The sequence below is a fragment of the Morone saxatilis genome, unplaced genomic scaffold, assembly GCF_004916995.1.
Source record: "Morone saxatilis isolate NCDOM2014 unplaced genomic scaffold, NCSU_SB_2.0 Contig19, whole genome shotgun sequence".
NCBI classification, from domain to species: domain Eukaryota; kingdom Metazoa; phylum Chordata; class Actinopteri; family Moronidae; genus Morone; species Morone saxatilis.
This window is the reverse complement of record NW_023339751.1, coordinates 13,921,797-13,948,254: the sequence shown is the minus strand read 5'-3', so window position 1 is coordinate 13,948,254 and position 26,458 is coordinate 13,921,797. Positions and strand designations below refer to the sequence as shown.

General features: G+C 40.5%; 3 protein-coding genes across 3 annotated transcripts in view; 1 reads left to right on the top strand and 2 right to left on the bottom strand.

The window, feature by feature from the left end:
• LOC118329155 (protein FAM53B-like) overlaps positions 1-11,747 on the bottom strand; it is a 25,290-nt gene extending 13,543 nt beyond the window's left edge. Inside the window, exon 1 of the mRNA XM_035663139.1 lies at positions 9,504-11,747. The gene's annotated coding sequence lies outside the window, so the exon portion shown is untranslated. The remainder of the gene's footprint in view (positions 1-9,503) is intronic.
• Positions 11,748-11,908: 161 nt separating this feature from the next.
• eef1akmt2 (EEF1A lysine methyltransferase 2) lies at positions 11,909-16,612 on the bottom strand. The gene is made up of 6 exons (XM_035663141.1): positions 16,452-16,612; positions 15,997-16,062; positions 15,681-15,795; positions 15,279-15,386; positions 13,768-13,984; positions 11,909-12,124 (listed from the first exon to the last, which is right to left on the bottom strand). Exons 1-6 carry the CDS (start codon positions 16,595-16,597, stop codon positions 12,027-12,029), a joined length of 750 nt encoding a protein of 249 aa, XP_035519034.1. The 5' UTR covers positions 16,598-16,612; the 3' UTR covers positions 11,909-12,026.
• Positions 16,613-16,616: 4 nt separating this feature from the next.
• abraxas2 (abraxas 2, BRISC complex subunit) lies at positions 16,617-26,446 on the top strand. Its single transcript, XM_035663140.1, has 9 exons — positions 16,617-16,731; positions 18,044-18,134; positions 19,649-19,685; positions 20,215-20,281; positions 20,970-21,160; positions 21,836-21,958; positions 22,743-22,827; positions 22,914-23,031; positions 23,607-26,446. Exons 1-9 carry the CDS (start codon positions 16,660-16,662, stop codon positions 24,167-24,169), a joined length of 1,347 nt encoding a protein of 448 aa, XP_035519033.1. The 5' UTR covers positions 16,617-16,659; the 3' UTR covers positions 24,170-26,446.
• Positions 26,447-26,458: the final 12 nt, after the last annotated feature.

The window sequence follows — 26,458 nt, the reverse complement described above, 5'->3', positions numbered from 1 at the left end:
AAAAAAAAAAAAAGTTTAGCACATTGTTTTTTTCCAGAGCTGATGGTGGAAGTACCCAAGAAGTGACCCTTCTAACTTCCTTCTCATCAGCATTTCAATTATTCTGGAAACAGGAGTTTAAGGACGTGGGCGAAGCTCCCAACTGTTGCACAGTTTGCCACAAGTTTGAGAGCAAGGCTAGGTTATTTGATAATTTGGATAGGGGGAAATAAAAATTAACATCAGGAGAGTTGGTCAGAAATCTACTTGCCTGGCAGGTGAAAAACAAAGCCGAACCCTGCTCAGTTACGTCTCTAGTCCTACAGCAATGGTTCAACTGATGTCTACACCAATGAGACATTTTTACCAAAAAAATGAGATGAATAGCATTTTCACTGCTGATATAGTTAAGTGTAGCTGACTTGTGTTTTTCCATTTAACATTTACCACCCTGACACACACCCTGTAAGTTAACCACTTAGTTCTCCATATAGCTATACGCCTATTAAAGCTACTGTCTTTGCAAACAAAACATGCTGCCATATGCTAAATTGTTTCCTTATTGCCCTGTATTATGGAACATTTGGCATGTCAATATAATCCACAGAACATATGGGAATCTAACCGCGCTATAACAGAAAGCAACGCTTAGCTAATCTGGGAAAAAGACATCACATGACTACAGATGTGGTTAAGAAACATGAATAGAAAAGGAACATATATGGAACTGTGGTTGCCTCATTGACTGCCTGCACCCGCAGATGGTAAAGCACAGACAGTGCTGCAGTAAACACAAACTCTTAAAACGCTCGGAGGTAGTTATATATAAGGCCATATGCTTTTTTTTTTTTGACAAACATGCCTCATCATGTCTGCTCTGCCATTCTGATACTACTTAATGCATTGGAAAGATCTAGGTAAATGAGGGGCAGGTTCAGTTACGCTTTCTTTATCCTTAGTATGGGGGGNNGGGGGGGGGGGAAGCAGGAATAGCATTGACCTTGGGCTTGAGCTTCTCTCCTTCATTACCAACCACCAAACACTGACAGCATCCAATTAGAGAGTACCAGCATGGTTCAGATCCCCCAATCAACTGTTGGCTAATGACAGCTTTCTGCTGTGGAGCAACACATGAGGCTAATGGATCTTCCAGGCCTGCCATGTTATCCTGCCCGTGTAACATGTGGTTTCATGTTAAGTTAGGGTTGTTGCACTTATATAACATGCTTAAGAGAGAAGCATGCAAGTGGTAACTGGGTATTAAATGAGTTTTGTGGGACAGGCACAGATCATAAAAGAAAAGATGGGCAGGTTGCACACACAGGGATTTCATTTGAAGCAATTTTATACCAGTCTAGTCCTGTCTTGATGCTTCACTATGTCATCTCTGTCCCTTCCCTCTTCTCCAGCCTCATGACTACATGAAGACTATAAATGTTTCATGTAGGCCTGCCCCAAACCAACTGCTAGCATATGACTCCCATTATCTCCATTTATCCCAGAGAGTCAGTGGAGCACAACTGGGCCTCCGCAGGCAAGAGGGTCTGGTGCTGGTGGTAGGAGTCAGAGGAGGAGGGAATGTACTTCTTGATCAGTTTTGCAGATTACTTTACTGATTAGGACTGACACTGAGTAATGGGCAGGGGAGCAGGGTGTGTGTGAGTGTGAGTGTGAGTGTGAGTGGGAGTGTGGGAGCTGAGGAGCATGACGGTCATGTGTAAGGTTGTTACAATGTACTGTTTGACTGATGCTGTTAGGAAGTGTGACTTGTTCCATCAGGGCTGAAACAGCAGTTCAAGTGTGGCTGTGTCTGTAGGTGCATGTCTGTTTATGCTAACCTGCACTCGTGTGTGAGCAGTGTGTAGTGACTGGCAAGTGAGGTCATGGGAGAGGGCAGACTGAGTGTGAAGTCAAACCTGGAGCCATGCTTACTTAATGAACCGACTCCTCATGATGGGGAAACCAGAGCTTAATGGAAAGAGAACTGTAGAGCACTTGTGTGGAGCCTCTACTGATCAGATCACATTTTCACTGCTCAAAGTGAATCTCACTGTTCGAAAAACCTTTGTTTGACCTTGCTGTCGTACTAAAGAAAATCCAGGAACAGATTTGTTTGCAGGACAAGTTTGACTGGACTGGACACTAACCAAGTTCCAAAAATCCAGCCAAAACCTCACATGCTCATTTTCACATCCTTCTTGAGAATCATTTGATGGTATCTGTAAAGCTAAATGAATCAGCAAACAAAGGGTAGTGGCGTAAATTATACTTTGACTCAACCCTTCTTGAGAATCCTGTACTCAATAATATAAACAAGCCATTGTCTATTTCAAACAATGCATGAGCCAGCAACTGGATGTGCTAGTTCTGTTAATTTACAAAGATTGTAAAGATTTATTACAAAGAAAATGCCATTTTCAGGATGGCTGCCATGTTTTTCCAGCTTGACAAACAGCAGCCAGCAAGTTGGGATCAGAAGTAAGATGGGCTCATATAGTCAGACTGATCTACATCATTATAGACCCTACTTGCAGTAACGGTAGTTGCAAGTAAATGTCTACGGAGCCTTGCCAGACAAGAAGGAGCAACATTTGTCTTTGCAATTTTATGTCAACTCTGGTTTCTGTAATTGTGCAACTGTCATTTTATTAGAAGGAAAGCTCCATCACCAAATGCAAGCTATGATATTATTTGAGCCTAGAAAATATTCTGAATTCTAACTATATTTGACCTGCATTGTGGACTGAAATCTAATGGTAATTCCAGTCAGATTTGTGTATGCTGTGGTGCAGACAGCAGCTCTTGGCTCACAATAGCCAATGACTCAGGAGGGCACTAGAAAGGGCAGCTAAGATAATATGGCTCCTTGCCCAGGCTGTGATTTGTACAGGCAGATGAATAGAAGCCTATTTGGGGCCCCCTAAAGTTCTGTGACGGGGTGTTTGGTGTCCATCACCAATTGGCTCTGGTTACTGCATACTTGTGCGGAGCGCGTCTGGTGTCAAGTCTTTGATCGGTGGCTGCAGCTGAAAGAAACCAACCTCATTTCATACTAATGAAATGTTGAGGACCAAACAAACAAAACACTGCATGGGTGATACAAGTGAAAAACCTTGTGCATATTAGATTCTTATTTTAAAAAGGTAAAATGTTAGTGATACACTGATATTTTTCTCTCAGGCTGGTATTGCTAGGACATATTTATGGTAAGATTACGTAGTCGATACGGCCATACGAAACAAAATTAAAACATCAGAAGGAATAGTTTTGCATGTTAGGGTTATTTGTAGTCTGGGCTGATTGAAAGTGAGAGTTGTTCTTTTGTGAAAGTCTGCAGTGTGGATTGTTAATTCAGGGTGAACACACAGCCACCCCTCTCTCATATAATGAGGCTGAGGTCGTAAAAATGGTCCTAGGGAGGTCAAGACATACCACTGAATGCTCTGGCCATCACCCCAGTACCCACTGGCACAGGAACACTGGCCTAAAACAACACGCCATCACACCCTAGATCCTCAGAAGTACATAAACAATGAAGAGCTCATTCAGTCAAACTTTATGCGTTGTCAGTGGTCAGGTCCTGGCTTCCTTTTGCAGATTCCCCTGAACGTTTCTCCAACGACAGTGACCATCAGCCTCTGCATAAACACAGCCAGCACTTAAAGCCCCTACTTAATGAGCAATTTAAAAAGAGCTTTGACTTTATTTTTTGACTTTGGAATGGGAGTGGTTACCTATAACAACAAATCTGCAATGAAAACAGACGCAGTAATTCAAAAGAACTTCTTGAGAATTGCCTTCTTACAAGTCAATCTGAAAGGTCCCTGCTCAGTTGGTATGAAGACACACAAGCATAACACACATATGCAAGCACACTTCCCTTTGCAGTATATGGGTTTTGCTTCCCTTGTGGTCACATGCCGCTGCTGAATTGGGTGTGGAACGCATTATCAAATACATGAATAGAGTTAACACCAAGTTAACTTTAAGATAAAACTCCTCATGGACTTTGTCTGTTTTAAAAAAAAACATCACATTAACATTTATAGTAAGTAAGCTGCACCATACAGTAAGTAGTGACCCACTATGTTAACTTACATGTAACAGCTTTAAGATTTAACTTTTTTTATTTGCTATAGTTATATTCCCTATCAGATAAGAAATGTACAAAAATGAATGCCTAATTATCTAGTCACAATACCAAGCATTAAAGGGATTTCTTCAAGTAAAATCAATTCAGTAAGATCACACAGATATTACAGGAGTCAGTTTCACTCTGAGTTACTTCATAAAACAGTTACTAAGCAGTACAATGTTTCTAGGACTTTAATAGGTAGCCATAGCAACTAAGCACAAACACAAAAACAGTGACAACTGGTGATCTGTAAAAAAGCAGACATCACCCAGCCAGTGAAGAATAATACAGCTCATCATTTCTTTATCAGTGTGTGTTATAGGAACTGGACTATTGAACAAGGCCAGTTTACTAAGCACAGTAACAGAGTGACATGCAACCTGCAAACACAACAGAGCTTCTCTAACTGGGCAGCCTGAAATTTATTTGAGGTCAACCCCTGTGTGTGTGTGTTTGTCTCAGACCAGGACTTAGTTAACTAAAAATCTTAAGAAGCTTGACAGGCGTAGGATCAGGTGTTTCAGTTTGAGCAAAGGAAGGTATGGGGCCTCTTGCCCCCTGGAGTGACCCTTGCATGCCATGACTCTCCATACATCAGGTACCCCACTAATTACACTTCCCCCACTATCAATCCTTGCCTTTCCGTCTGTGGTTTCTTCCATTATCCATGAGTGCCTGTTCTGTTCTGTGCACACTAACCAGAGCCTTAATCCATCAGGGATACATTACATGGGAGCCTCCAGCACTGCTAGCAATCCGGTCCAAGTGCTCAGCTCTATAAGGAAACCACTCCTATGTTGTGTACGCAAGTGATGTTTACAGATTGTCACTACCAATCAACCAATAAAGTGACATTACTGCGGTTACATAATAGCATGCTCACATTAGGAGGTGTATTCTGGGTGAGTTGAGAGTGTGTATGAGTGGGAGAATGTCAGAAAGAAAACTATGAGCAGCATTCCATCGCTCCATTCATTCATTCATGAGGGGGCTCAGCTCACCATATGGACCCTCTGACTGCTCAGCATAGTGTGTATTAGGGGTGTAAATCAGATGTATCACATTGGGGTGTTTTTACTGAGATGCCAGCTACGTACTGCCATCTAACACAGCTAATGACTAAAACAACTTGTCCATTAGAGCAAGGCGTACATGTGTTGTAACAGTGATGACTCATCATTGTTGTTGTTTTTTACAGTTTATATTTATAGAGCTGTTGTGCTCATGGGAACGATTTAATTTAATCAAATCTTATCAAATCAAATTGTAGGCAGAATGTGTGATTTGATCTAATCTTTGAAAGACTCAGATCAAATTGTTGTCAGTTTGAATTGTTACAACCCTTCTGTGGAGCGACCTTTTTTGTATCCATCTGTTCCTTTTACCAGTCTATAAGTTGGAATGGGACTGAAAATATATTGCTATACTTCTATTAGATACTCCATCCTATATCTACTTCCTGGCATTCTACAGTGAATCAGCTGACCTGCTGCCAGTAAGCTAATTGGTTGCACATCTTCCTGTTTGCTGGTGTTTAGTCTTGTGCTGATGTTTGGAATGACATGCAGGTGTATGTAAAACATACTGACAGAGTCAAACGCAACTACAGAGAACCAATTAGAATATACCGTAAAGGAATACAGCCAGGAGTTATGATACATGTCACTGATAATTGGCTTTCTTTGTGTAAGCAGGATTGTCAGGAAACTGGGCTCTGTTCTCAAGCCTAGGCTTGTACAAAGAGTCACTTTTAGAAGATGTAACACATAAAGTGTCAGGCTTGTATGAGTAAAAGCCATTGCAGTTAACTGTAAAAGGCATGTACCTTGCTTAAGTTTTGGCACAACTGTGAAAAACAAGTTCTATAAATACATCAAATTAGGCTGTCCGTGTCAGCTTTCGTTTCTCTTTTTTTCTTGCTTTTTTGGGAGGGAGGGGATGAAGGTCAGTCACCAGACTGGATTTACAGAAAAGCTATCTTCACACCACAGACAGAAGCTATGTGATGGCTGACATTTTGAGGAGAAGCCAATTCAAAGCGCCTGAGGAAAATAAACTGAACAATGCTAACCACTGTCATTCATAACAGGGGTGTTATGATGAAACAAGGCCACAAAAGACAAGACATTAGCTCATCTGGACTATAGGTTTTCTCAAAGAACATAGGTTATGCATGCATGCACACCCAACAACCTTTGCATAAACACTTTAATACCATCAGATACTGGATATGCAAACAAACTCTGACAAACAAATCTATACCAGACAAGTTATTTCTCTTTTTTCAGAAGACCCAGAGGGTTTAAAGTCACTCATTTGAGAGTCAAAAAACATCTTTTTATTTTATTTTTTTTACTTTAAATGATTCTTCACTATCACCACATAGAAACGCCACAGTGGGATGTGTTGATGGGAGTATTCCTATTGCATCCCAGAATGCTTTTCATCTCTAAGTAGAGCCTGGTGCCTGTCTTGGGGGGTTGGGGGAGTGCTTCTCTGGTGTATGTGAGAATGCCTCTTTTCTTTTCTTTTCAGCTGCAGGTCTTTGGCTCTGTGGGCGTCAAGACGCCAGACTTACAAATCTATCATGTTAATGAGGAAGGAATATACAAAATGAGGAATGACAGCGTTAAAATAAATATATAGATAGATTGAAATGACTATGGCTTGTTTTTAATTCGCTGAAGCCACGTGGTATGAGTTTTAGTGCGTCTGAAGAAGCAGCAGTTATGACTGCAGGTCACAGAGAAGAAAGGGAAGCCTCTGAAATGAATAGAGAGTAGCACGGAGGCACAGACAGGCATGGCTAACAACCCTTTTCTGGTAGCTTTGCATAATGCCTCGGGCCAGAGAACAAGGGAAAGAGGGGAACCACAGTATGAGTAGAAGAGAAAGACAAATAACAGCAAAAAAACACAGGCAAAAGTGAGATTGAAAATATACAGAAATTCAAAAACAGAGAAAGTGACAGAGGATGGAAAGTGGCGTAATGTGCGTCAGTGTGTGGACTGAGGGAGAGTTGTACACACAGACAGAATGGACCAGTGGCTTGCTCAGCACACAGTCACACAGCTGCCCACTGACAGAATGGGGCTCTAATAGGGCCTTTTGCCTGCAACACAAAGACGTTGCAAATGTGTGCGTCTTAAGCACACACTGGAGTGCAGAATGATCCCCTTTAAAAACCCACCGGCCTTAATTGCTCCCATAAATTATGTCTATAGTATATCCAAAACAAGTCTGCTGACTAACAATGCCAGAGCTGTTGTGGCGTACAATTGCAGTGCATCAAGTTGTGCTTCACTAAAAATGTTAAAAGCAAAAAGTAATTATCAGCAACTGTGATGAGAATGTGTCACTTGCTTCTTCCCGTTTAGTCAGATCGTGGGCAGAATATTGAAATAATTTTGAGTGAATACCAAACTGCCAATGAATGGTTGTTCAGAATATTAGTTTACATATTCAGTACCCGAGATACTTGATTTAATTTTATATTTTTGATAATATTGGATTATATTTTCTCAAAGTTCATGCTATTTTGTGTTATGACTGTATTAAAAACTAATGCACTTGCTTGTTCACTTTCAAGCTGTAACATTCCAGCAGCGGTTTATTTTGGAAATCAGAGCAAGGTGTAATCATTATAATCTTTCATAAAACTGGAAAGGCAGATCAGAAATACGCAGAACAGGCTTCCTCTGAGCCCAACCAGTATTTGTGAGGAACCCTTATCAACAACCTCTTTGTAATTAGACACTAGAGCTGACATGTGATTAAATCTTTGCCCAGCTCTCTGCTCCATTTCCAACCTGAAATTCAGCTACACCTTGCATTGTGTGAGAGAATTTTATGAGCAGGACTCTTTGGTCAGCTGCTGACAATTCACATTCACTTTACCTAAACTCGCCCGCCATCCCAGCGAGTCAAGGACAACTGTCACCATGGCGGCAGAAGAAATATTTCCAGGTATTTTCAATTAGGGTACCCCGGTACCAAACCAGTTCTTCGTGGTATTGTGTTTATGGTGTCGACAAAGATCAACTGTCATGCAATATCAGAGAGGGCAAAACATAAGCACTTCCTAACCCACAAAAAGAAAGGAAACAACACTGAAAAATAAGCAGTTCAGTGCTTCGCTGCCACTGTGCTCCATATTCAAAAGTGTAACTGCCTTTCATTTTGGACTAACAAGATAATAAAGTAGTTTCAAAATGAGTGTGAACCCTGTCCCGTGATTAAGACATACAGCCACCACACATTAGATATCATAAAAAGACAAATTACTTTATTAACTTGACAATAAAACATTTTCAGGCTCAGGGTGGTTGGACTCTTCTGTGTGCTCTTATCAGTAACTTATCAGTTCTCAACATGGGTAAGTTCGGTTTCAGTTTCATACATATTTAATAAAATACATTTTGGATATATGACTCTCCGTCACGTAGTCATAACAATGGACTATAACAGTTTCAATTGGATTTCAAGGATGCAGCCTTATATCGTTGCTCTAAAAACTGAAACAAAATTGAGGAAGAACACATAGTTTCAGCCTCTTCAGCATAAAAAAAATAAATAATCACCTCCTCTGATGAACAACGTTCAGATACGCGGGGGAATTAGGCCTGTATTTTACAGATGACTATCTCAAGAGGAAACACAAACCTAAATGTGTGGTGGAGATTGGTGAGAGATATGCAACCAGGTCTTATGACTCAAAGCACTCAAGCTGGTCTCAATCTCTTCTCAAGTTGTGGTGAGGAGATGTGTGTCAATATGAGCTGCACAGCAACTACACCGCCTCTACAACTACAGGTACTGAGTTTGACAACAGCCTGAGCTTTATTACCAGGGCTCATAGATAGAGGGGAGCTTGCTGGCTCAAAGAGCTTGTTTCCCCACCACCACCTCTCTCTCTCTCTCTCTTTCTCTAAGCAGGTTATTAAGCAGAAACCTTTAATGCCAGCAACAGGTTGGGCGAGCAAAAGCAGCAGATTTTCTCTTTCAGATCCTGAGACACATTTGTAAACTTCACAACACAGCTGATTTAGTCCAGAAATGTTGTAATAACTAAACTGGAGTCAATAATCTGACATCAACAGAGAGTGCTACATGCCAGAAGCTGCACTTTTTTGTGCCTGATCTGGTTTAAAGGCAGCATTGACCGATTGACAAAATGCCATTATAATTAACTCGACAAAAAAAAAAGACATTTCTGTTTTCTGATCTGTGCCCAAAAGTAACCCAACAATGTCATCCAACGTCTTAATCACAGAGGAAACCCAGAATGAGCAGAGAAAGTAAACTCCACAGCAGTGGAAGAAGAAACATGATGATGCATGCCTGAACACAGTTACAATTGATCACGTATCTGTAACAAATTCCCTATTACCTGGCCAGCAGAGGCTCTTTCGAAGTTAGGTCATCTTCAACAACAAGCAGAAAGAAGGAGGAAAAAAAAGGAGTAAAAGTTTCTCGCAGTTGCAGCCGCCAGTTTAGCGTTGCCAGCGCAGGACTGAGCAGACTGCGAGCAGCTGAGAGCTCACTGTTGCTCTCAGCCTGCAGCGCTGATTGTAACAATATCCGCGTCCGGGCAAACCATGTCGAACCGTGGGGGAGACCAGAAGAAGATGGGTCGACTAGCCTGCTTGTTTACCGACTGCAGTACCAGCTTACGGTACGTATAAAACGTTAAAAGTTAATTACGTATTAAAAACAACAAACGTATTTAGTGCTTGACGACACGCGGCTTAAAGTTGCATTTACAACAAACGCGGCTCACCCCCCCCCCTCCGAGTTGGTATGTTCCGCTGCGGTCCTCCCTCAGGCATTTACGATACTCATGTGCTACTTTGTATTACTATGCTTCCCATTGATGTTAATGAAGCTAATAGGGGTTGCCGTTTAAGTAGTTCAGGGAAGTTACAGTCACACTCATTACCTACCAAAAATGTGGCTACCTTGCCGTTTGGTCGTTCCCTTCTCTGTTGTACTCGGAATCAGACTAAATCAATGACCCAGACATGTATCGAAAAAGTTCAAATAGATCATAAAAAAACACACAAGCTCTAACTATGGCTTGCTGTTGAGCAATGGTAGTCATCACTCAAAGGGAGGAGTGTGAACAGGTCTGAAATGCTTTGAAAGAGGAAATCTTTCCCACTTCCATATTGGCTCTCCTGCCATGGAAAAACTCCACTGCTACATGGTGGAGTAATTCAATCAATCCACGAAAATCCTATTAGGAAACCTTCAAACGTGTTTCCAGGGAGATGGAGTGAAAAAACATAAATATTTGCAGTATCACACTTGAGAGGTTAAAATGAAAGCGTGGTATTCATGCTGGTAGGGCAGCCAGTGGGCTATGGCATCAAGTCTAAAAGCTTATAGGTTAATATTATGAGTGGAATAAAAGTGTAGCTTCAAATATGTGCCAGCCCAAAAGCCATGAAAGTGCTGACGGTGGTAAATGTACTGTACAGTTGAGTTCAACCCAGCAAGATCCACGGTTTTATGTTTTACTTACTTTATGGTGGATGGTAATAAAATACTTTCAAAAGGTAGAAAGAAATGGTTTCCAACTTCCCTTGTGATAAAAATGGGCCCTTTAAACAAGAAAGTCAGTTTGACTTCCTGCATGATTGTACAATGGGGCGAAGTATACCCAGTTTCAAAATGACAAACACACATACATGTAACTGTGAACACACCCAAAGTCAAGAGCACATCACTCAGACGTTACAACACATCACTATATTATTACAATTAAATGGCTTTGTAAGCTTTTCATAAATGTTCTACGCAACTTCTCTAACAGTAAAGTTTCTGAAAGATTATTAAATGAAGTATCCACAAAACTGACCAAAAACTCTTGACTTTATTAAGCCAAACAGGATTGCGGTGTAGCTTGTTTCTTAGCAACAGCACCTGGGCAAGGGGATTTAGTGGGTTTAAGTATATAACCTATTAAAATCTAATGACACTGTGACTCAATGAAAAATACTAAAAGAGATGCCTTACAAGATGTTTTAAAGACAGTGAGAGGGAATGTTGACAAAGTTAAAGGAGAGTTTATTCAATTGAGCTCAACGGAGGTGGTTTCACTTCATGGGAAAAATCTCTGTGAGACATGGGCATAATATGCACATCCAGGCAGGATATCCAGAGCCTTGTAAAATTCCAGGCAGTAATTCTTGTAAAGCTCGCATGTGTTTACTCAACAGCCTGCCTCGATGTCGACAGCTCCCATTGGACCACTGGCCTGAGCATGCAATTAGGATCCAGAGTTTGGCAGTTATTAATGATGCCATTGAGGAAGGAAATGGCAGATTGGCTTCTCCTCAACAGATGCCATAGCCTGTTGTTTATTTATTATGTCAGAAGTTCTTAATCATGGTCCTCGGGACCCCAAGCTCTTCTGGTTTCCAGTTTAGCCAATTAGGTACAGACTATTTTTCACAACACGAGAGATGGATGTAATTAACTACCTGGTAAGACAGAACATCGGTTTTCAAACTGTGGGTCAGGGCCCTCAACAGGGTCCTTGCAAAGTAATTTGAGGGGATATAAGATGATTTATGGAATAGGGAAAAAGTATTCAGTATAAATGATTGTGGATTTTGTCTTGAAGCCCTTTTTTAAAAGTAATACAGAATACATTTGTAATGCATGAAACTGAAACTGAAACTGAAATAGTTATTTGGCTGCATGAACGCATTACAAATATTACAGAACAATTTCATATAAATACATTGAACATGTGCCTTTAGCACTGTGGGTGAATGTACAGACAGTACAACAGAAGTTATTTATTTATTTCAAGTAACCTGTCCCACACAGTTACACATAGCTTAAAAAAATTAATACAACATAATCAGGTCTTGTACAAAAAAATACAAAATATTCTCTGGGGTGATCAATGTACTCGCTTGAAGATGAGTGCTGTCACTGTGTTGCCTGTCTTGCCTCCAAATTGGAAATTGGGTGTAGGCAGCTCCTGTACAAACTCAAATCCTGTGAAGCAACACAGAGAACATGTGCAGGTTAAGAAATGTGCATTATGCAAACTGCCTAAAACATTAACATGCTGTCTTAAACACAGATGCCAAGAATCATTTTCTGCCGACTATGGCTACAGAGGGGTTAGGACAAGCACTGGGAGTCAAGAACTATCCATCCACCATCTGTGGTGCTTCCTGGGGCCTAGTAAAGACAGGCTGTCAGTGTGACAGATGAGATCTCAAGGCCCTTTGGCCCCCTGCAGGCTCTCCAAAGTGACTACACTGAGACGAGTGACAGCTACTGGAAGCTTGCCGAAATTCTGACTTTACAAGGCTGTTGTTGCCTGCAGCTTAACAACCTGCCAGGTAACTGTCACAGTCGTGGCACCCTGTCTGTGTTTTGACTGGGGGTCAGACAACTAAACACCCAAATATAAAGATGTTACATGCCAGAGAACATAACTGTAAATCACACTGTTGCACATACAAAAGGATCGTTTTGCCAGTAGTTTAACCCAATTACAACACTGCACACATGCATTTCAAGGTGCCATGGAGTTTTCTTGTAAAAAAACGTTATGTTTAAATTTAGTGTTACTAACTAAAACAAATGTGTGTGTATGGCTGAGTTCTAATACATGTGTTGAATGGAGTTCATTCCTTATAAAACACTAGTATTTTAAATCAAGCATGGTTTACATCCATGTTTACTATTCCCTGTCTTTGTGGTCGGATTGCAGCATATCTTGGTGTCTTACTGCAAACTGTTGATCAATGAAGTGTGACACATTTGGCAGCAATGTCTACACACCTGTGTGATTGTGCGAGATAAACAAAACGGGGACGGACTCAGAGAAAAACAGCTCCATAGCGCTTCTAGATGTCAAGAAAGCGTGTGATATATTGTTTCTTTTCTCCTCTTGGCAGCAGTTCATTCTTATTCACTTGGTAAAATGTGGAAATCAACAAGCTGATCGCCCACAGAAAGAAACACCAGAGTTCAACTGGGTGAAATGACTTCATTGTTACATATGTAATGTAGTCAAATGCACACACTTATCTTAAAAGTCTACATGTCATTGACACCACAGCAAACACTTTGTTAATATAAACCTTTATTTGTATTAGGTTTTAATCTAGTAAGCTATTACTAAGTAGCCATTGCCAAACCAGGGACCCTATTTTCTCATTATTTGCATCATAACTGATTCTGACCAAAACCTCATTGCCTGTCAAACTGTCTGGCTCTTTCATACAATACGGATACTCCAAAACATCCAACTCATGTGGATTTCTTCATATATATATATATATAATATATATATATATATATATAGATACTAGTAGTGACCTACTTTAAAACTATGAATAAACCGCTGCAGGCAGCCATAAAAAACAAACAAAACAAAAATACTAAGAAGTGCTTCAGCGATGGTAAGGTAGAATAGGGGAAGGAATAACATGACATAATCCTAATTTACATTTTGTCCAATCAAAGGTCGGGTTTACAGAGAATTACCTGTCTAATTTGGCTAGTTTTTAGAGACTCATTCAGCCTTGTATGACTGCTGGAGAGCTGCATACTGACAAACATTCGACAGAAACAAAATCAAAATCATCAGCCATACAGTAATTCATTTAAGAATATCCCCTCACCTTCACTGAATCTGTCTAGCAGCTGCTCTTTTGTCCAGTTACAAGAAGTGATAGCGAAGAATCCTTTGTCTTTAAGAACATCTTTTACAGCTTGGACATAGAGTTTTTTGCCCTCCTTGGCGTTGTCTGGGGTTAAGCTTATTGCATCAAATGTTCCTTTGTCGATGCAGACATCAAAACCCTTTAGCTCCCCTTCACAGTTGAGGAAATCCACCTCCTAAAATAGAGAAAAAGTGAAGAATTAAAGAAATGTTTGTCAGACCAACTCTACAGTAAATACACAATATGGCTCCTAATGTTTAGTCTGACTGTTTAGGCGTAGGGTAAACTACACAGTGAACTGCAGTAGAAATCTTTCAGCATCAACCAAAACGAAATGTGTTATACCTCATTGGTAAACTTTAAAACTAAATTCCAACTGCTGCCATGACAGCAGTTAATTCTGCTGAGGTTCCTAGCCTCACCATACCACCAGTGAAAGGAGCCCTTTATCTGGACAGAGGGCAGAACACCAGGTCTCTGGGGAGAGTTCAAGAGCCACATACTCACACCAAAATGCATTAACATTGATTCACTGGAGACAGAGATGTCTATATATATTGTTGCAACTTAAATGAGTTCAATTTGAGTGGGAGCCTGCAAAATGGAAAAACTGGGAAGATGTTGAAGGAATGTATCATGGTGAACGTGTCAAAGCAGCAGTAGAGAGTGACTAATGCACATGGAGACATAGATTTAAAACCAAGACTGACCTTTGAGGTAAGAGACCTGAAGAAGAAGCTTTTTTTTTTATTTGGAGCTAAAACTCCTCTCACTCCCCCAGACTCCATTCAAGCATGCACACACAAATAACGAGCACATTGACAGAAATTATTTTGGAATTCTGCAATATTGAAGAAATTCACAAGATGCCAACATACCATTACTCTCTCACTCTCACTCACACACACACACACACACAGTACACACAGTACCCCACCAGTCAAGTCCAGCAAAGGTCAATATTGACTTCAGTGGAAGGCTTTCTGCCCAAGCAAAGCACACACCATCATAGGCGTGTGATGCATATAACATATATGCATCTGTATTTATGCACACAGGAGAGGAAAACTCACTCATCACATCCCTTATAGACCAGTCAGCATTTGAAAGACCTTGTTTTTCTTTCATATACATGTTAGCAGATGTGTTAAATCCTGCCAGTTCATTGGAGTTTGAGGTGGTTTAATCTGAATGGTGGGCAGACTTCCATCACTTTCAGGGTTTTCTTCCTATCCAACTCTCCCACATGGTAATGCTTCCTCTAACCTGCCCAGGCTGGCTCACGGTGTGCCTAAAGCTATATTTTATCATTGAGATTTAGGAATGAAGGGGATTAATAAGAAAGTATTTCCATTTCCCAACTGCTGGTCACTTCTTATCCCAGTAAACATGAACAGAATGTAGCCCCTGCGGCTGCTAAATGTGTGCGATACTAGTATAAGTTAACTGTACAGCAGTACTGAACTCACCTTTACAGTGACATCCGTCAAGTCCTCTGCCTGCAGAACATTTCTGGCCAATTGTACAGATGCTGGAGAATAATCTATGCCAGTCAGATTCGTGTATCCATGTTGGGCCTTGACACAAATACACAGAAGTAGAAGTGAAAACAAAGCTTATCAACTGTTATAGAAATGTCTGAGAAGAGTAGTTTGTTAACAAGGTCATCACGATAAGCATAGCTGCCATTTACAAACTATAGATTAAAGGTTCAGATCACCTAAAATCACAAACATATTTTACACTTAACCCTTAGCAGTATTCAGTATTTTGCTGATAGTGTTTGTCGAGGTCTTGAGATTGCTGCCATCATTCAAATACAATGGAGGTGGACTGTGAAATAAAAGAATAGATTTTCTCTCTGTTCACACCAGTTCAACTAAAAAGGCTCCATTTCCCGTGCCAATGTCAAGAATGGCAGCATTTTCTGGGATCTTAGCTTTGTCCATCCATCTCAGCACACGGCTCATGCTCTCCTCACCAAACCTTACACAAAGATGGAAACAGAGATACTTTAGTAATCAGACAGGCCAGGTCAGAAATAAAAAAAATACAGCATTCAACAAATATCTTGTTAGGAATCATTGCATTTTGGCATTAAAATAGTCATGCCCAGTGGGAATGTTGGGTTAGTTATGGCAATAGCAAGCATGTCAATACTCAATAATAATAATAATATATGATTACCATATCTCCCCGACATCCCCAATCTCTTTGAACGTCTCAAGCTCTTTTTGGTATGCATCTTCCCAACTGCAGAAAAGGATGACAATTAGTTAGCAAAAACTAAACATAAAAGTGAACAAGCAGCCTGGTTTAAAGCTTGTATAGCTAATAGCCTACAATGTGTCTGCCATTTAACTACCAGCACATATCTAACATTATCTCACAAACCTGCGACGTGTCAATTCTATAAGTTGAGCACTTGAGTTAAAAATGTTTTACCACAAGATGTACAAAATGTCTAAACAATTGGTGGCTCCTAGCGACAGAGAAAAAGTACATCCTGAAACATATTTTGAAAGGGTTGTCAGTTAGCTTTGTTGTTGTTGTTGTTGTTGTTGTCTCTTGTAGCTTTGAAGAGCGTAACCAAGCATCATAGGTTAACATAAACAACGGAGCTAACGGAGCACAACACTCACTATTCTTTAGTGCCAAGCTTTGAAGGTCCAACATCGTTATCCGAGTCTCTTTCTTCCTCTGTGTCCGAGGTATTTTCACAGCCATGTGGGGTTTCTGCAGCGACCTCCATGCTGTCAAGTCTCCGCCTACATTTCCCACAAGACATTGCGTTTGAGGAGCGTGCCTACAACCGCAGGGGGCATCGGGATTGATAGGGATGTTTCCATCATGGCGGCATCCATTTCAGGTTATACTTTTAGTTCTGTGTGTTATCACAGCGCCAACAGCAACTCAGATCATGTGAGTATTCAACGTTGCGTTGACAAACTATCATGCAATGGTTGCTCAGGTGTGCGTGGTTCGGCGGTGTGGCTGCTTGTTCACCAGCGCCATTAGTTTGTGTTGTTTTCCAGTGTCATCATCCTGTTGCTGGCTAGCTAGTGTTGGTTCCGTCTATTTACCGGCAGGTATGGTTTAATCAGACGGTGTAACTACAGACGTGACTGGTCATTTTAAGAGGATCGTATGTGCTGCAGTTGCACACGCGTTACATGTGTAGCTTTAACATTTATCTACAGAGAGCCATACACATGAACACCTAATAGATCGATATGGGAGACGGTGTTAGGAAAGTTTGAGTTCCAGGAAATACTCAGTAGTTGGCTTCTTAGCATGTTAGCTCAGCTACTAAGTCGAGTGACTTCCGTGTGTCGGTGCTGCTAACATCTACAGTCACCTCGACCAGTTATCTGACACAAGTGTGGTGTGCCATCCAAAGAAGAACAAGCTAACACAGTAAATGTCCCGAGTCGGTGACAACAGCCCTTCTTGTTTCTGTCGTTTCCGCATCGCTGGATTAGCTTGTTAGCCACCTAGCTAATGTTGGTTGCAGATGGCTGTTGTGTCAAAACTGTCTAACAAAACGACTGACGAGCTTTAAAACATGTTTCTGTTGTGGCCTTTGACATTATTGTGGTAGAAACACAATCGAGGGTGGATGCTCTGTGCGCACCGGGAAGAAAACCTTCCCCCACAGACGTTAACGAAGCTGACGGCAGCGCTGTTTACATGCCCTCTTCCTCCTGTCGGCCCGGGCTGATGGAGAGTGGATGCTTACAAGTTTGCCTGCATTCCTGACAGAAAGAGAAAGAGGCGACACTGCTGTTTCATTTAGTCCCACAACAGAAAGTTAATTAGACATATTATGTTACATGAAGGGACAGAATATAATGTTATGTATTCATGTTCATGTTCAAAACATTTATCAAGATTCTCCACCTGGCTAACCTTTCTTTATCATATCACAAATTGCTGATTACTGTAGGAATACTGCAGTAAATCCTTCTTTAAATCTGTAAACCAGTCATTTTCTTCATAACTTGATCATTTGTTTAGTCCAGAAATCTCCTAAAAAGTGGAAAATATCCATCACATGCCTTTTTAAAGAGGATGTTTACATATATATTAATTTAAAGCATTTCTTGAAACAACTTACTGATTGATTAGAACCAATTTTGTTGATGAATTTTCTGTCGATCAACTAATTGATTGATTGTTTCAGGTCTACATTAGTGCCCTAACCACAGTTTTTTGTCAAATTGTATTTGCACAGGAGGGCTTCCTATTAGGAGAGGTAAGGCAAGAAGAGACTGTCAGCATCAGTGACACACAGATCAGCAGTGCAGAATTGCTCCAAGTAGTAGGTAAGCCCTGAAAACAGACACAACGAAAACCTTTGTGGCATCTTAAGCAAGAAGCAGCAACTGATCAATGCCAGTCTGTGACAGAAGACTTAGGAGACAGTGAAGAAAGTCACAGGATCACAATTTCATAGACCCTTTTCCTGGTAGACATTTTAACATAGGAAAACAGGTGAAAATAATAAAATGAATGATGGCTGAATTCCACTTACTTGTTTCAGTGGTATTTGTATTTTTGGTGCTTTACATGCTGGCTCTGTTACACTGTCATGGCTTACTGGGACACTTCAATGTAACAGAGCCATTGTTAATATTATTAATATCATCTGTTCTTTTTCTACTACGATTACTCAAAATGTTTGCTGTGAAATGTTTAGTTCTTCTGCGCCCTTTTCTAAAAAGACACCGCTTATTACAACAACACATAATACAGGTTCTGAGCACCAGTACTCTCCTGGTGCACCCACACAGGGGATTTCACTTATTTTGCCTGTTAAGAGCCCAAGACTGTGTAGGCGTGTACAGACTGAGATTGCTGACACCTCCCTCAATCCTCTGTTTATTTTGTTGCATATTTTAGGCACAGCTCTTATCCTTCTTTAAGTGCATATTTGGGCATCATGCTGTATAGAGTTACCCAACCATAACCCCGAAGAGAAGTTCAGCCTAATCCGCCTCAAGTTAAAACACTTGTGTAGGTGTGCAGGGCCCTTAATATCTGTTTTATAGACTGTAACTGTTAACGTTTGCTGAAGATGTCTCGTGAAATGAACAGCATTATGACATACTAAATACAGTTTTTAATATCAGTCAAGCAGCCTGATGACAACAGGGAGCGTTTTAAAGAAAGGGGAATACAAAACACAATTACTCTTTTGCATTAACTTGCTTTGACATTTTGAGTTTAGTTCAGAGTCATCACTCAGCATAACTACAGGCCAGGGAACCACAGGAATCGGTTTAAATTGTAATCTGCCAAACTGTGGCAATATATTTAAGATATTAACAATGGATTATACATTTTTCAGTTGTGTGGGTTGCGTGGTTTTACTGCGTCTTGATTTTCTGCTCTGCCCCCTCAGTCCTACCTAGGACTGCGCTTTGATGCAATGTGAAATGTAACTAGGACAGAAATGATGCCAATAAGCAGCTTTTTGCTGAGCACTTATCCCTCTGCTTCAGTTTACTCTGTCAAAGGAGAGTGCAGGTTTATGCTAATGACCTCTTTTAATGTGGTTGGAACAAGAGTCTGCTTGGTACGTGATTTTGTGTTGTAAACTAGGACAACTGAAACTAAAAGCCAATGTAACATAATCAGTAACAGAAGCATTACTGCTTTTGCAAGTTCAGGTTTACTGTTAAAGACCCAATATAAACTACAAATACCTTCATGAATATGTGAATGAAACGGCAGGTTGCAGTCCTGTGTTGTAGATTACATTGGGATTATACCTTTTAAGGATTTGCATATATAATGATACATAACTGAAATATCTGTCACTATTTGTTTCCAACAGAAATCCATAACCATGATCCTTGTGCACAGTTGTTTAGGTAAGATATGAGCTTTTTATTCTCAAACAACTTCAATTACCATCAATTATCAATGCACATGGTCTGAGCCAAAATGTCACCATGTGTACAATTGTAAAGCAGGCACTGCATTAGGGAGACAGCCATCGATTTTGGCCATGATTGTTTCACTCAGGAAACCTGACCAGCCTTTGTTATGACACATGTATGACCAGTTAAAGTAGGTTAAAGTTGCACTTTACAAGAGCTGTTGCTGCCTTGTTATTTAGAGCTTTTGTTACTGTTTTTTCCCATCAATAAAAAGTGCCTTTTGTACAGAGTAGCTTGTGGTATCGTAGTTTTAGGTTACTGTTAATATGTTGACAATTGAAATGGATACACCAGTTGCCTTTCATCCATTTTAGAACATGCTGAATTTATTTGACATTGGACAGTAGATGGCCCCATCTGACAAGATTGGGTAATAGAAGTAGGCCAAGGCAGAGGAAGAGAAAAACATGATGAATCAGGTTGAACTTACTTGTTTTTTTTCCCTCCCCTCTTTCATCAGCTTTTATGACTACGCAGGCAAAATCAATGAAGAAACTCTCAACAGCATTCTTAAAGATAGGCGGAAAGTGAGTGAATTTCTTTTTATTGTCAATTTAAAATACATTGTGGCTGATGTCCTGTAAAATGTTACCTGTAAACCGGGTATACACTGAAATGAACCTCAAGAAGTCATGAATTAAGTTAACCTGCTTTCTTTTTGTGATCATTAACCTTTCATCATTCACTTGTTAATTTCTCTACTTTCTCTACATTGTGTATATAGTTTGAATTAGCACCTTACCATTAATCAGTTTATTATGCGCAGTTAACTGTTCCCATTGCTGACATTGTGTACATTTGGTTTGCACCTTATTGATAATCTTTATATTTGTTTGTATTTGCACTAAAGATATTTGCATTCTTTCCAACTTTGTACCACAACTGCTGTTCTATAATAAAGTTCTATCTTATCTTTAAACTTAAGTTTTGTGTGGTGGGTTGCAAACTTGTGGTGTATCTTAAAATATAAATTTAGCCTTGAGATTAGCTTTGTGGAAATTACTTACCAAGTTCAGATTCCAATAGTTTTGGCTTCAAATATTACATTTTACAACCAAATGTATCCATTGTATTAAATTTAATTATGTTACCTTTTGTCCTCAAGTCTTTATAAGTCGCCTGCATACTTGCTGCTTCGTCTTAAATGGGGTGAGATGAATGTGACTTTATTGGATTAAACAGATTTTTAAAATATTTGTGTGTTCGGTCATGTAGAACGTCATTGGTTGGTACCGGTTCCGGAGGAACACGCAACAGCAGATGTCGTTCAGGGAACAGATCATCCACAAACAGCTGACTCAGCTGCTTGGTGTGCCCGACCTTGTCTTCCTTCTTTTCAGCTTCATCTCCACCGCCAACAGCTCCACGCACGCACTGGAGTATGTGCTCTTCAGGCCTAACAGCAGGTAATAACTGCATGTTGACCAACATGAACACACACACTCACAGTATCTTGTGGGCAAAAAATATATCAAAGTTTTTTGCACAGGGATGCTCTGATCTGATCATTACATGACTAATGCACAATTAAATACAGGTTCTTTATCATTAAGAATTGCAGTGTTTATGCCATCATTTGCATTCATTCAGTCCCTGGCCTCATGTTATATTTCATAAAAAATAAAAAATATTCCATGCAGTGAGTTATACAGATTTCAAATTTGGGAAAAAGAGCATTTGTAGTTTGTATTGGAAGATAACATGAGTATCAGGAGAGAAAGTCGAATTGGCCCATCGCTACTTTTGCTTGTTCAAAATGTTGTTTAATGTTTAGAAAGTTAAACATGACAAAGTTAGTGCATATATGTGTGATTGGAATTGTTTTTAAAGTGTAAATTTTACATTATCAGCACTATAAAGTCACCAAATGCTGAAATTATAATTTTTTCATTTCAGCTCAAGTCACCATAATCCATCTCATTAAGTAAAGAAATAAGAATTAATGAGAAGGGAGTTTTAAAAGCAAAAAAAAAGTTAATTCGTGTTGAAAATAATTGCACTTAGTATTATAGTATTTGAGTATTCATTTTCTAAACAAGTGTGTCATATTTTAACAGTGCTAACGAGTCATCTACCCTCAGTAGGTACAACCAGAGGATCACCCTCACAATCCCAAATCTTGGCAACACAAGCCAGCAGGAATACAAAGTCTCCTCAGTGCCCAACACCTCACTCAACTACACCCAGGTCATCAAAGAGCATGGGTAAGGTTTGGACTCCCAGCTATTTTTGTTATTTTTTGCACTATACCCATTTCACTCCAATATTTGGCTCGGGGTGGGTTTAGACAGCCATGTGTCTCCTCTGATGTGCAGCAGCCAACTGTTTTTATCTGACTATACTACAGCTTCACCTTGAGGGCATAACGTGCAGCTCCCTCCTGCCCCCATGTTGGTTGCCTCATCTTATCAGTGGGAGTTGCTTTTCAGGGATTTAACCTGAGTCTTCTTGGTAGTGTGCAACCCCAGCGCATCCAACGTGTGTGTGTGTGTGTGTGAGTGTGTGTGAGAGAGTGTGAGAGAGTCCTAGTTTACACTCGACACAGTGTGTAAATGGTGTCAACATACATTTGTGTGTGACAGACTGCAGTGGAAAGCTGGTATGCGACAGGCTGCACATGCTCCTGTTTGTATTTCTGTATCTTTGTGTCTAAACTTAGACCCACTGTTACTGTCGTAGCAGGGATGAAGACTGTGTGTCAGTGTCATCTAGACTGCAGGGGGTTTAGCTGAGCCTGTCTATCCAGCTCTGATAAGATCACTCTATTTTCAGTCAGTCCATTCAGCTCATATTTGTGTGTGACAGCCAGTAGAATAGGTTTGATTTAGCTTTGATAAAGAAGACCTCCACAATGTAACCACCACATACCTTCATGGCTCTAATGCGTTTGTAATGTTAGATATTGGTGAACAAACTTGGTGAGATTGTACTGTGTGATGATGTCTTGAATGATATAATGGATATATCTATTGGTAAATATCTCCCCAGGGCGGAGTTCTTTGACAAAGATGGTGTGATGAAGGATATCCGAACAATATTCCAAGTCTACAGTGCACTACAAGATAAAGTGCAGGTGAGTAACTGTGACCCAAAGAAAGTTTTCGCCTTTGTTTTTCTTTTCTTTTTTGTATGTTTTTCACCTTTTTGTTTTGTTTTTAGGCTGTGTGTGCGGAGGTAGAACAAAGCGAACGTGTGAAGGAAAAAAATCAAGAGGATGTGAACAAACTTAAACAACAAATCGCTCTCAGGAAACGCAAGACGGCAGAAGAAGAGAGAAGTACGTACCTGTTTTGGATTCTATAAACTGGAATTATGTCATTACATTGATTGGGTCACTGTTCGTTTCAGTACAATTTTTATTTGGCAAAAAAAGTTCATTGTTTGGCTTTACAAAAATCTGGCAACTGACATAAGGAACATAAACACTTATTCATTGTCAAATCTTAATTAAAAGAATATGTTTTCTAATATCTGCAAGAAGCTACTCTCTTTTGTCCACCTGCCATTTCCAACACTAACTGAAAGCTGCACTCTACACTTCATGCATGCCAGTTGAGAAGTTTTACTGAGTCGACACGAGGCTCCCCACCCATCCCCCACAATGATTAGCAAACTGAACAGTTTGGATTTATTACTTGAACCGTTCCATCCCTAGTGCTGGTTTGAATAGCAAACAGCAAAACAGAATATTAATCCAATGTTGCACAGCATTTCAGTTCTTCTGAGGTAATCCATTTTCCCTCCAGGCCTTTTAAAAAAAAAAAAAATTTGATCAGTCAACCAGTCAAACTTGATTTACTGTGATTTAATGTATTCCTTTCTACCAGTTACATCTTCCTCTCTGTTCCACAGGGCTCCGTGAGGCCCAAAATGCCGACTCCCATTCCACTCCGGAGGAGAACACAGAACCTTCTGAGACGTCCCCTCTGTCCAGGATAACTTTCCACACACCCTCTGCTCCGGAGCGGCCCAGTACCTCACCTAACCCCCCATCGTATGCTGACCTCTTGTCCCAGGATGACTCTCTGCTCTCCTCTTCTTCCCCACCTACTAGTGCTGCTCTACTGCCCCGGCCCCAAGCTGTGGGCTCTCCGGGACACCCTACCCCTAGCCCACTGGGGATGGGCCTCGGGCTCGGCCTGGGCGCAAGCTCTAATCCTGTCACCACTCCCAGCACCCCGTACCTTGGCAATGGTGACGGATCAAGCTCTGACTCGTTAGACAGACAAGCTGCAGGGCAGGAAGACGATGAAGACGACGATGACGAGGAAGACGAAGACGAGGACAGTAGCGAATATGAGAACTTAGTGAGCGAAGCCGCTCATCTGCCATTGGTCTCTGCCAGCGTTTTAGCGCAAGGCCGACCAGCTGCCCTTAGTCCTGACGGGGACGCTCGTGGCTCACAGACCACATAGAAACACTCAGGGTGTGTATGGGACACGAATAAGTGACGCACCTTGAGATTTGGGCATCTCAAGCAATCAAAGATAGACAAATATAGACAAAAGAAGTGCCAGTCCTGAAAGTGAAAGGCATGCACAGGTGGTGTCTCGCTGTGAGTATTTCTTCCTGTCTTAGACTGATCTCCATTTTAAGGGGAAACATTGCTAGGCTTTGCAGGCTTAACAGGTGTGTCTCACTGGGGGGAAAAAGTCGTCTGTTTTCATTTTCTTTCTTTTTGGAATGGGGTCGGTCTGGGTACTTCAGTGTAGATGTGTCTGGTTTCAGAGTCGGAAGTGAACGTTGCAACAAAATTTATGCCAACTGGTTGGCAAGCTGGCTCCCTAGGAGATAGGCCCTTCTCAATGCTTTCCTTTTCTTTTTGTTTCACGTTTGCATCACCAACTCTGAGCACCCACACCTGCATTACCTCTTGCACTATTATTTTTTCGGCCTTCTCTTAAACAAACCATCTAAGAAAAGTAATGGGGAAAATGTCCTGCAGCCTTCAAACAATTTTTAAAATGAAGTCGGCAAATGGTAACTTTATTTTTTAATTTGAAGATAGAGATGTATATGTAAGTAGAATTTCTTTAACATGCACATTGATTTTGGACATTTTATTTTCCATGTTCCACAGTCTTAAATTAATTAAGTTAGTTGCCTATTTGAATGGTAGATTTCGAACAAAATTTACTCTGCCACTTCTATAATGGGTGCTTTATATATACATAAATATATATATATATTTTGTCTGATTGACAGTAAATCTAATTTGATTGACAAGAATGTCGATGTCTTGCTCCTCTTGGATAACACTGAAATTGTATGCGCTTTGCTGCACTTAACAAAATTTAAGATTTCTTTATTATTGTGCTATACCAATGCTGTCATGTTGTGCCACTTGAGTAGTCCTCTTTGACCACCCTGAGCCGAACTCAGCTCAGCTTTTGTGCGTTGTATGGGGTTCACAGGGCAAACACAATGTACTGTAGCTTTACTAACCAGATGCTTAAGGTTCCCTTTCTGCTGCTGCAACATAGAGAGCTACCACTAAAAAAAAAAAACTGCATCTGTCTGTTCTTCTTCACATAAAAACCTGGCTGCTACTTCTTCTTTACAGTGCTGGTTGTCTTCAATACTACTGACCGTGATCATATAACCACTTCAAGCTCACTTCTCACTGACTTGTTCTCTATTAAAGTCCTAATGGAAGGCTGATACCCCCTGTAGTGTGTGAATTGTAACTTTGGGAACAGAGAGCGAGCGATCACCTTCCTGTCTTGGCATAGTTGACAGCAGACCTCATGTATTCTGACCTGGTTGGGTCAATGTTACGTGTATGGACCTGGATAATGTGATAAAAACAACATGACCTTGCTTCAGTATACAGTGCCTTCCACTCAGGGCAGTTTCTGTCTGCACACAGAACACATTCACAGATCTTTCTTGAGGGGTAAAGTTATAAAAAATGGTGTTGTGTTTGCAATAATGGACTTCCAGCTTCTTTTTTCCCCCTGCAGTTATATGCCTCTCTTTCCATGATGCGTTTTGTCTACCTGAAACAATCTTCACTGCTTCCTAAAGCTGTTTTTCCCTTTTTTACTTTCACTGACGACTTCTAAGTGGACCTTGAGATATCATGGTTGCAGCTGTGACTTTGCTTGCTTTATTATTTGAAACTGGAATTATAACTGTAAGTCAGAGGGAATCTGCTCTTGGTAACTGACACTTCCTTCAAGGCAGAGTTGGTGATCATGAATGACATGCAGATGACATTTTTTTTTTAAAACATCTGGCCCTTTTGAAGACGACGAGTAACAAAGTGTGGATTGATTGATGTAGGACACCCTCCTTGCATGAACTGGTCAATTCTAGACACTGTTATATTCAGCATGGACAGGCATTTGCACTGTGCATGGAGGACGTCTAACATAGAGATCAGCACTCCGTTTGGGAATGAAGACATTTTGTGGTGGGAGAAGCTTTGCCTTGTGAACAAGCTCTGCTTTATTTACACAGCCTGTTTTGTATGTCATGTTTTTTGCCTTAGGGTCATTTCATTTGCCCTGATGTGTAATGCCAATGCATCACTTATCGGGAACTGGCACTGAAAATGTTACTTAATAATCACCCAGAGTAACACAATCACACAATGTTAAAAGAAATGACAAAAATCAATTTGTTAGGAGTATGGTTTCCTTTGACTACTGGAATATATTAAGGAAATATATAATGAATGTATAGTAGACAAGGGAGGGGGG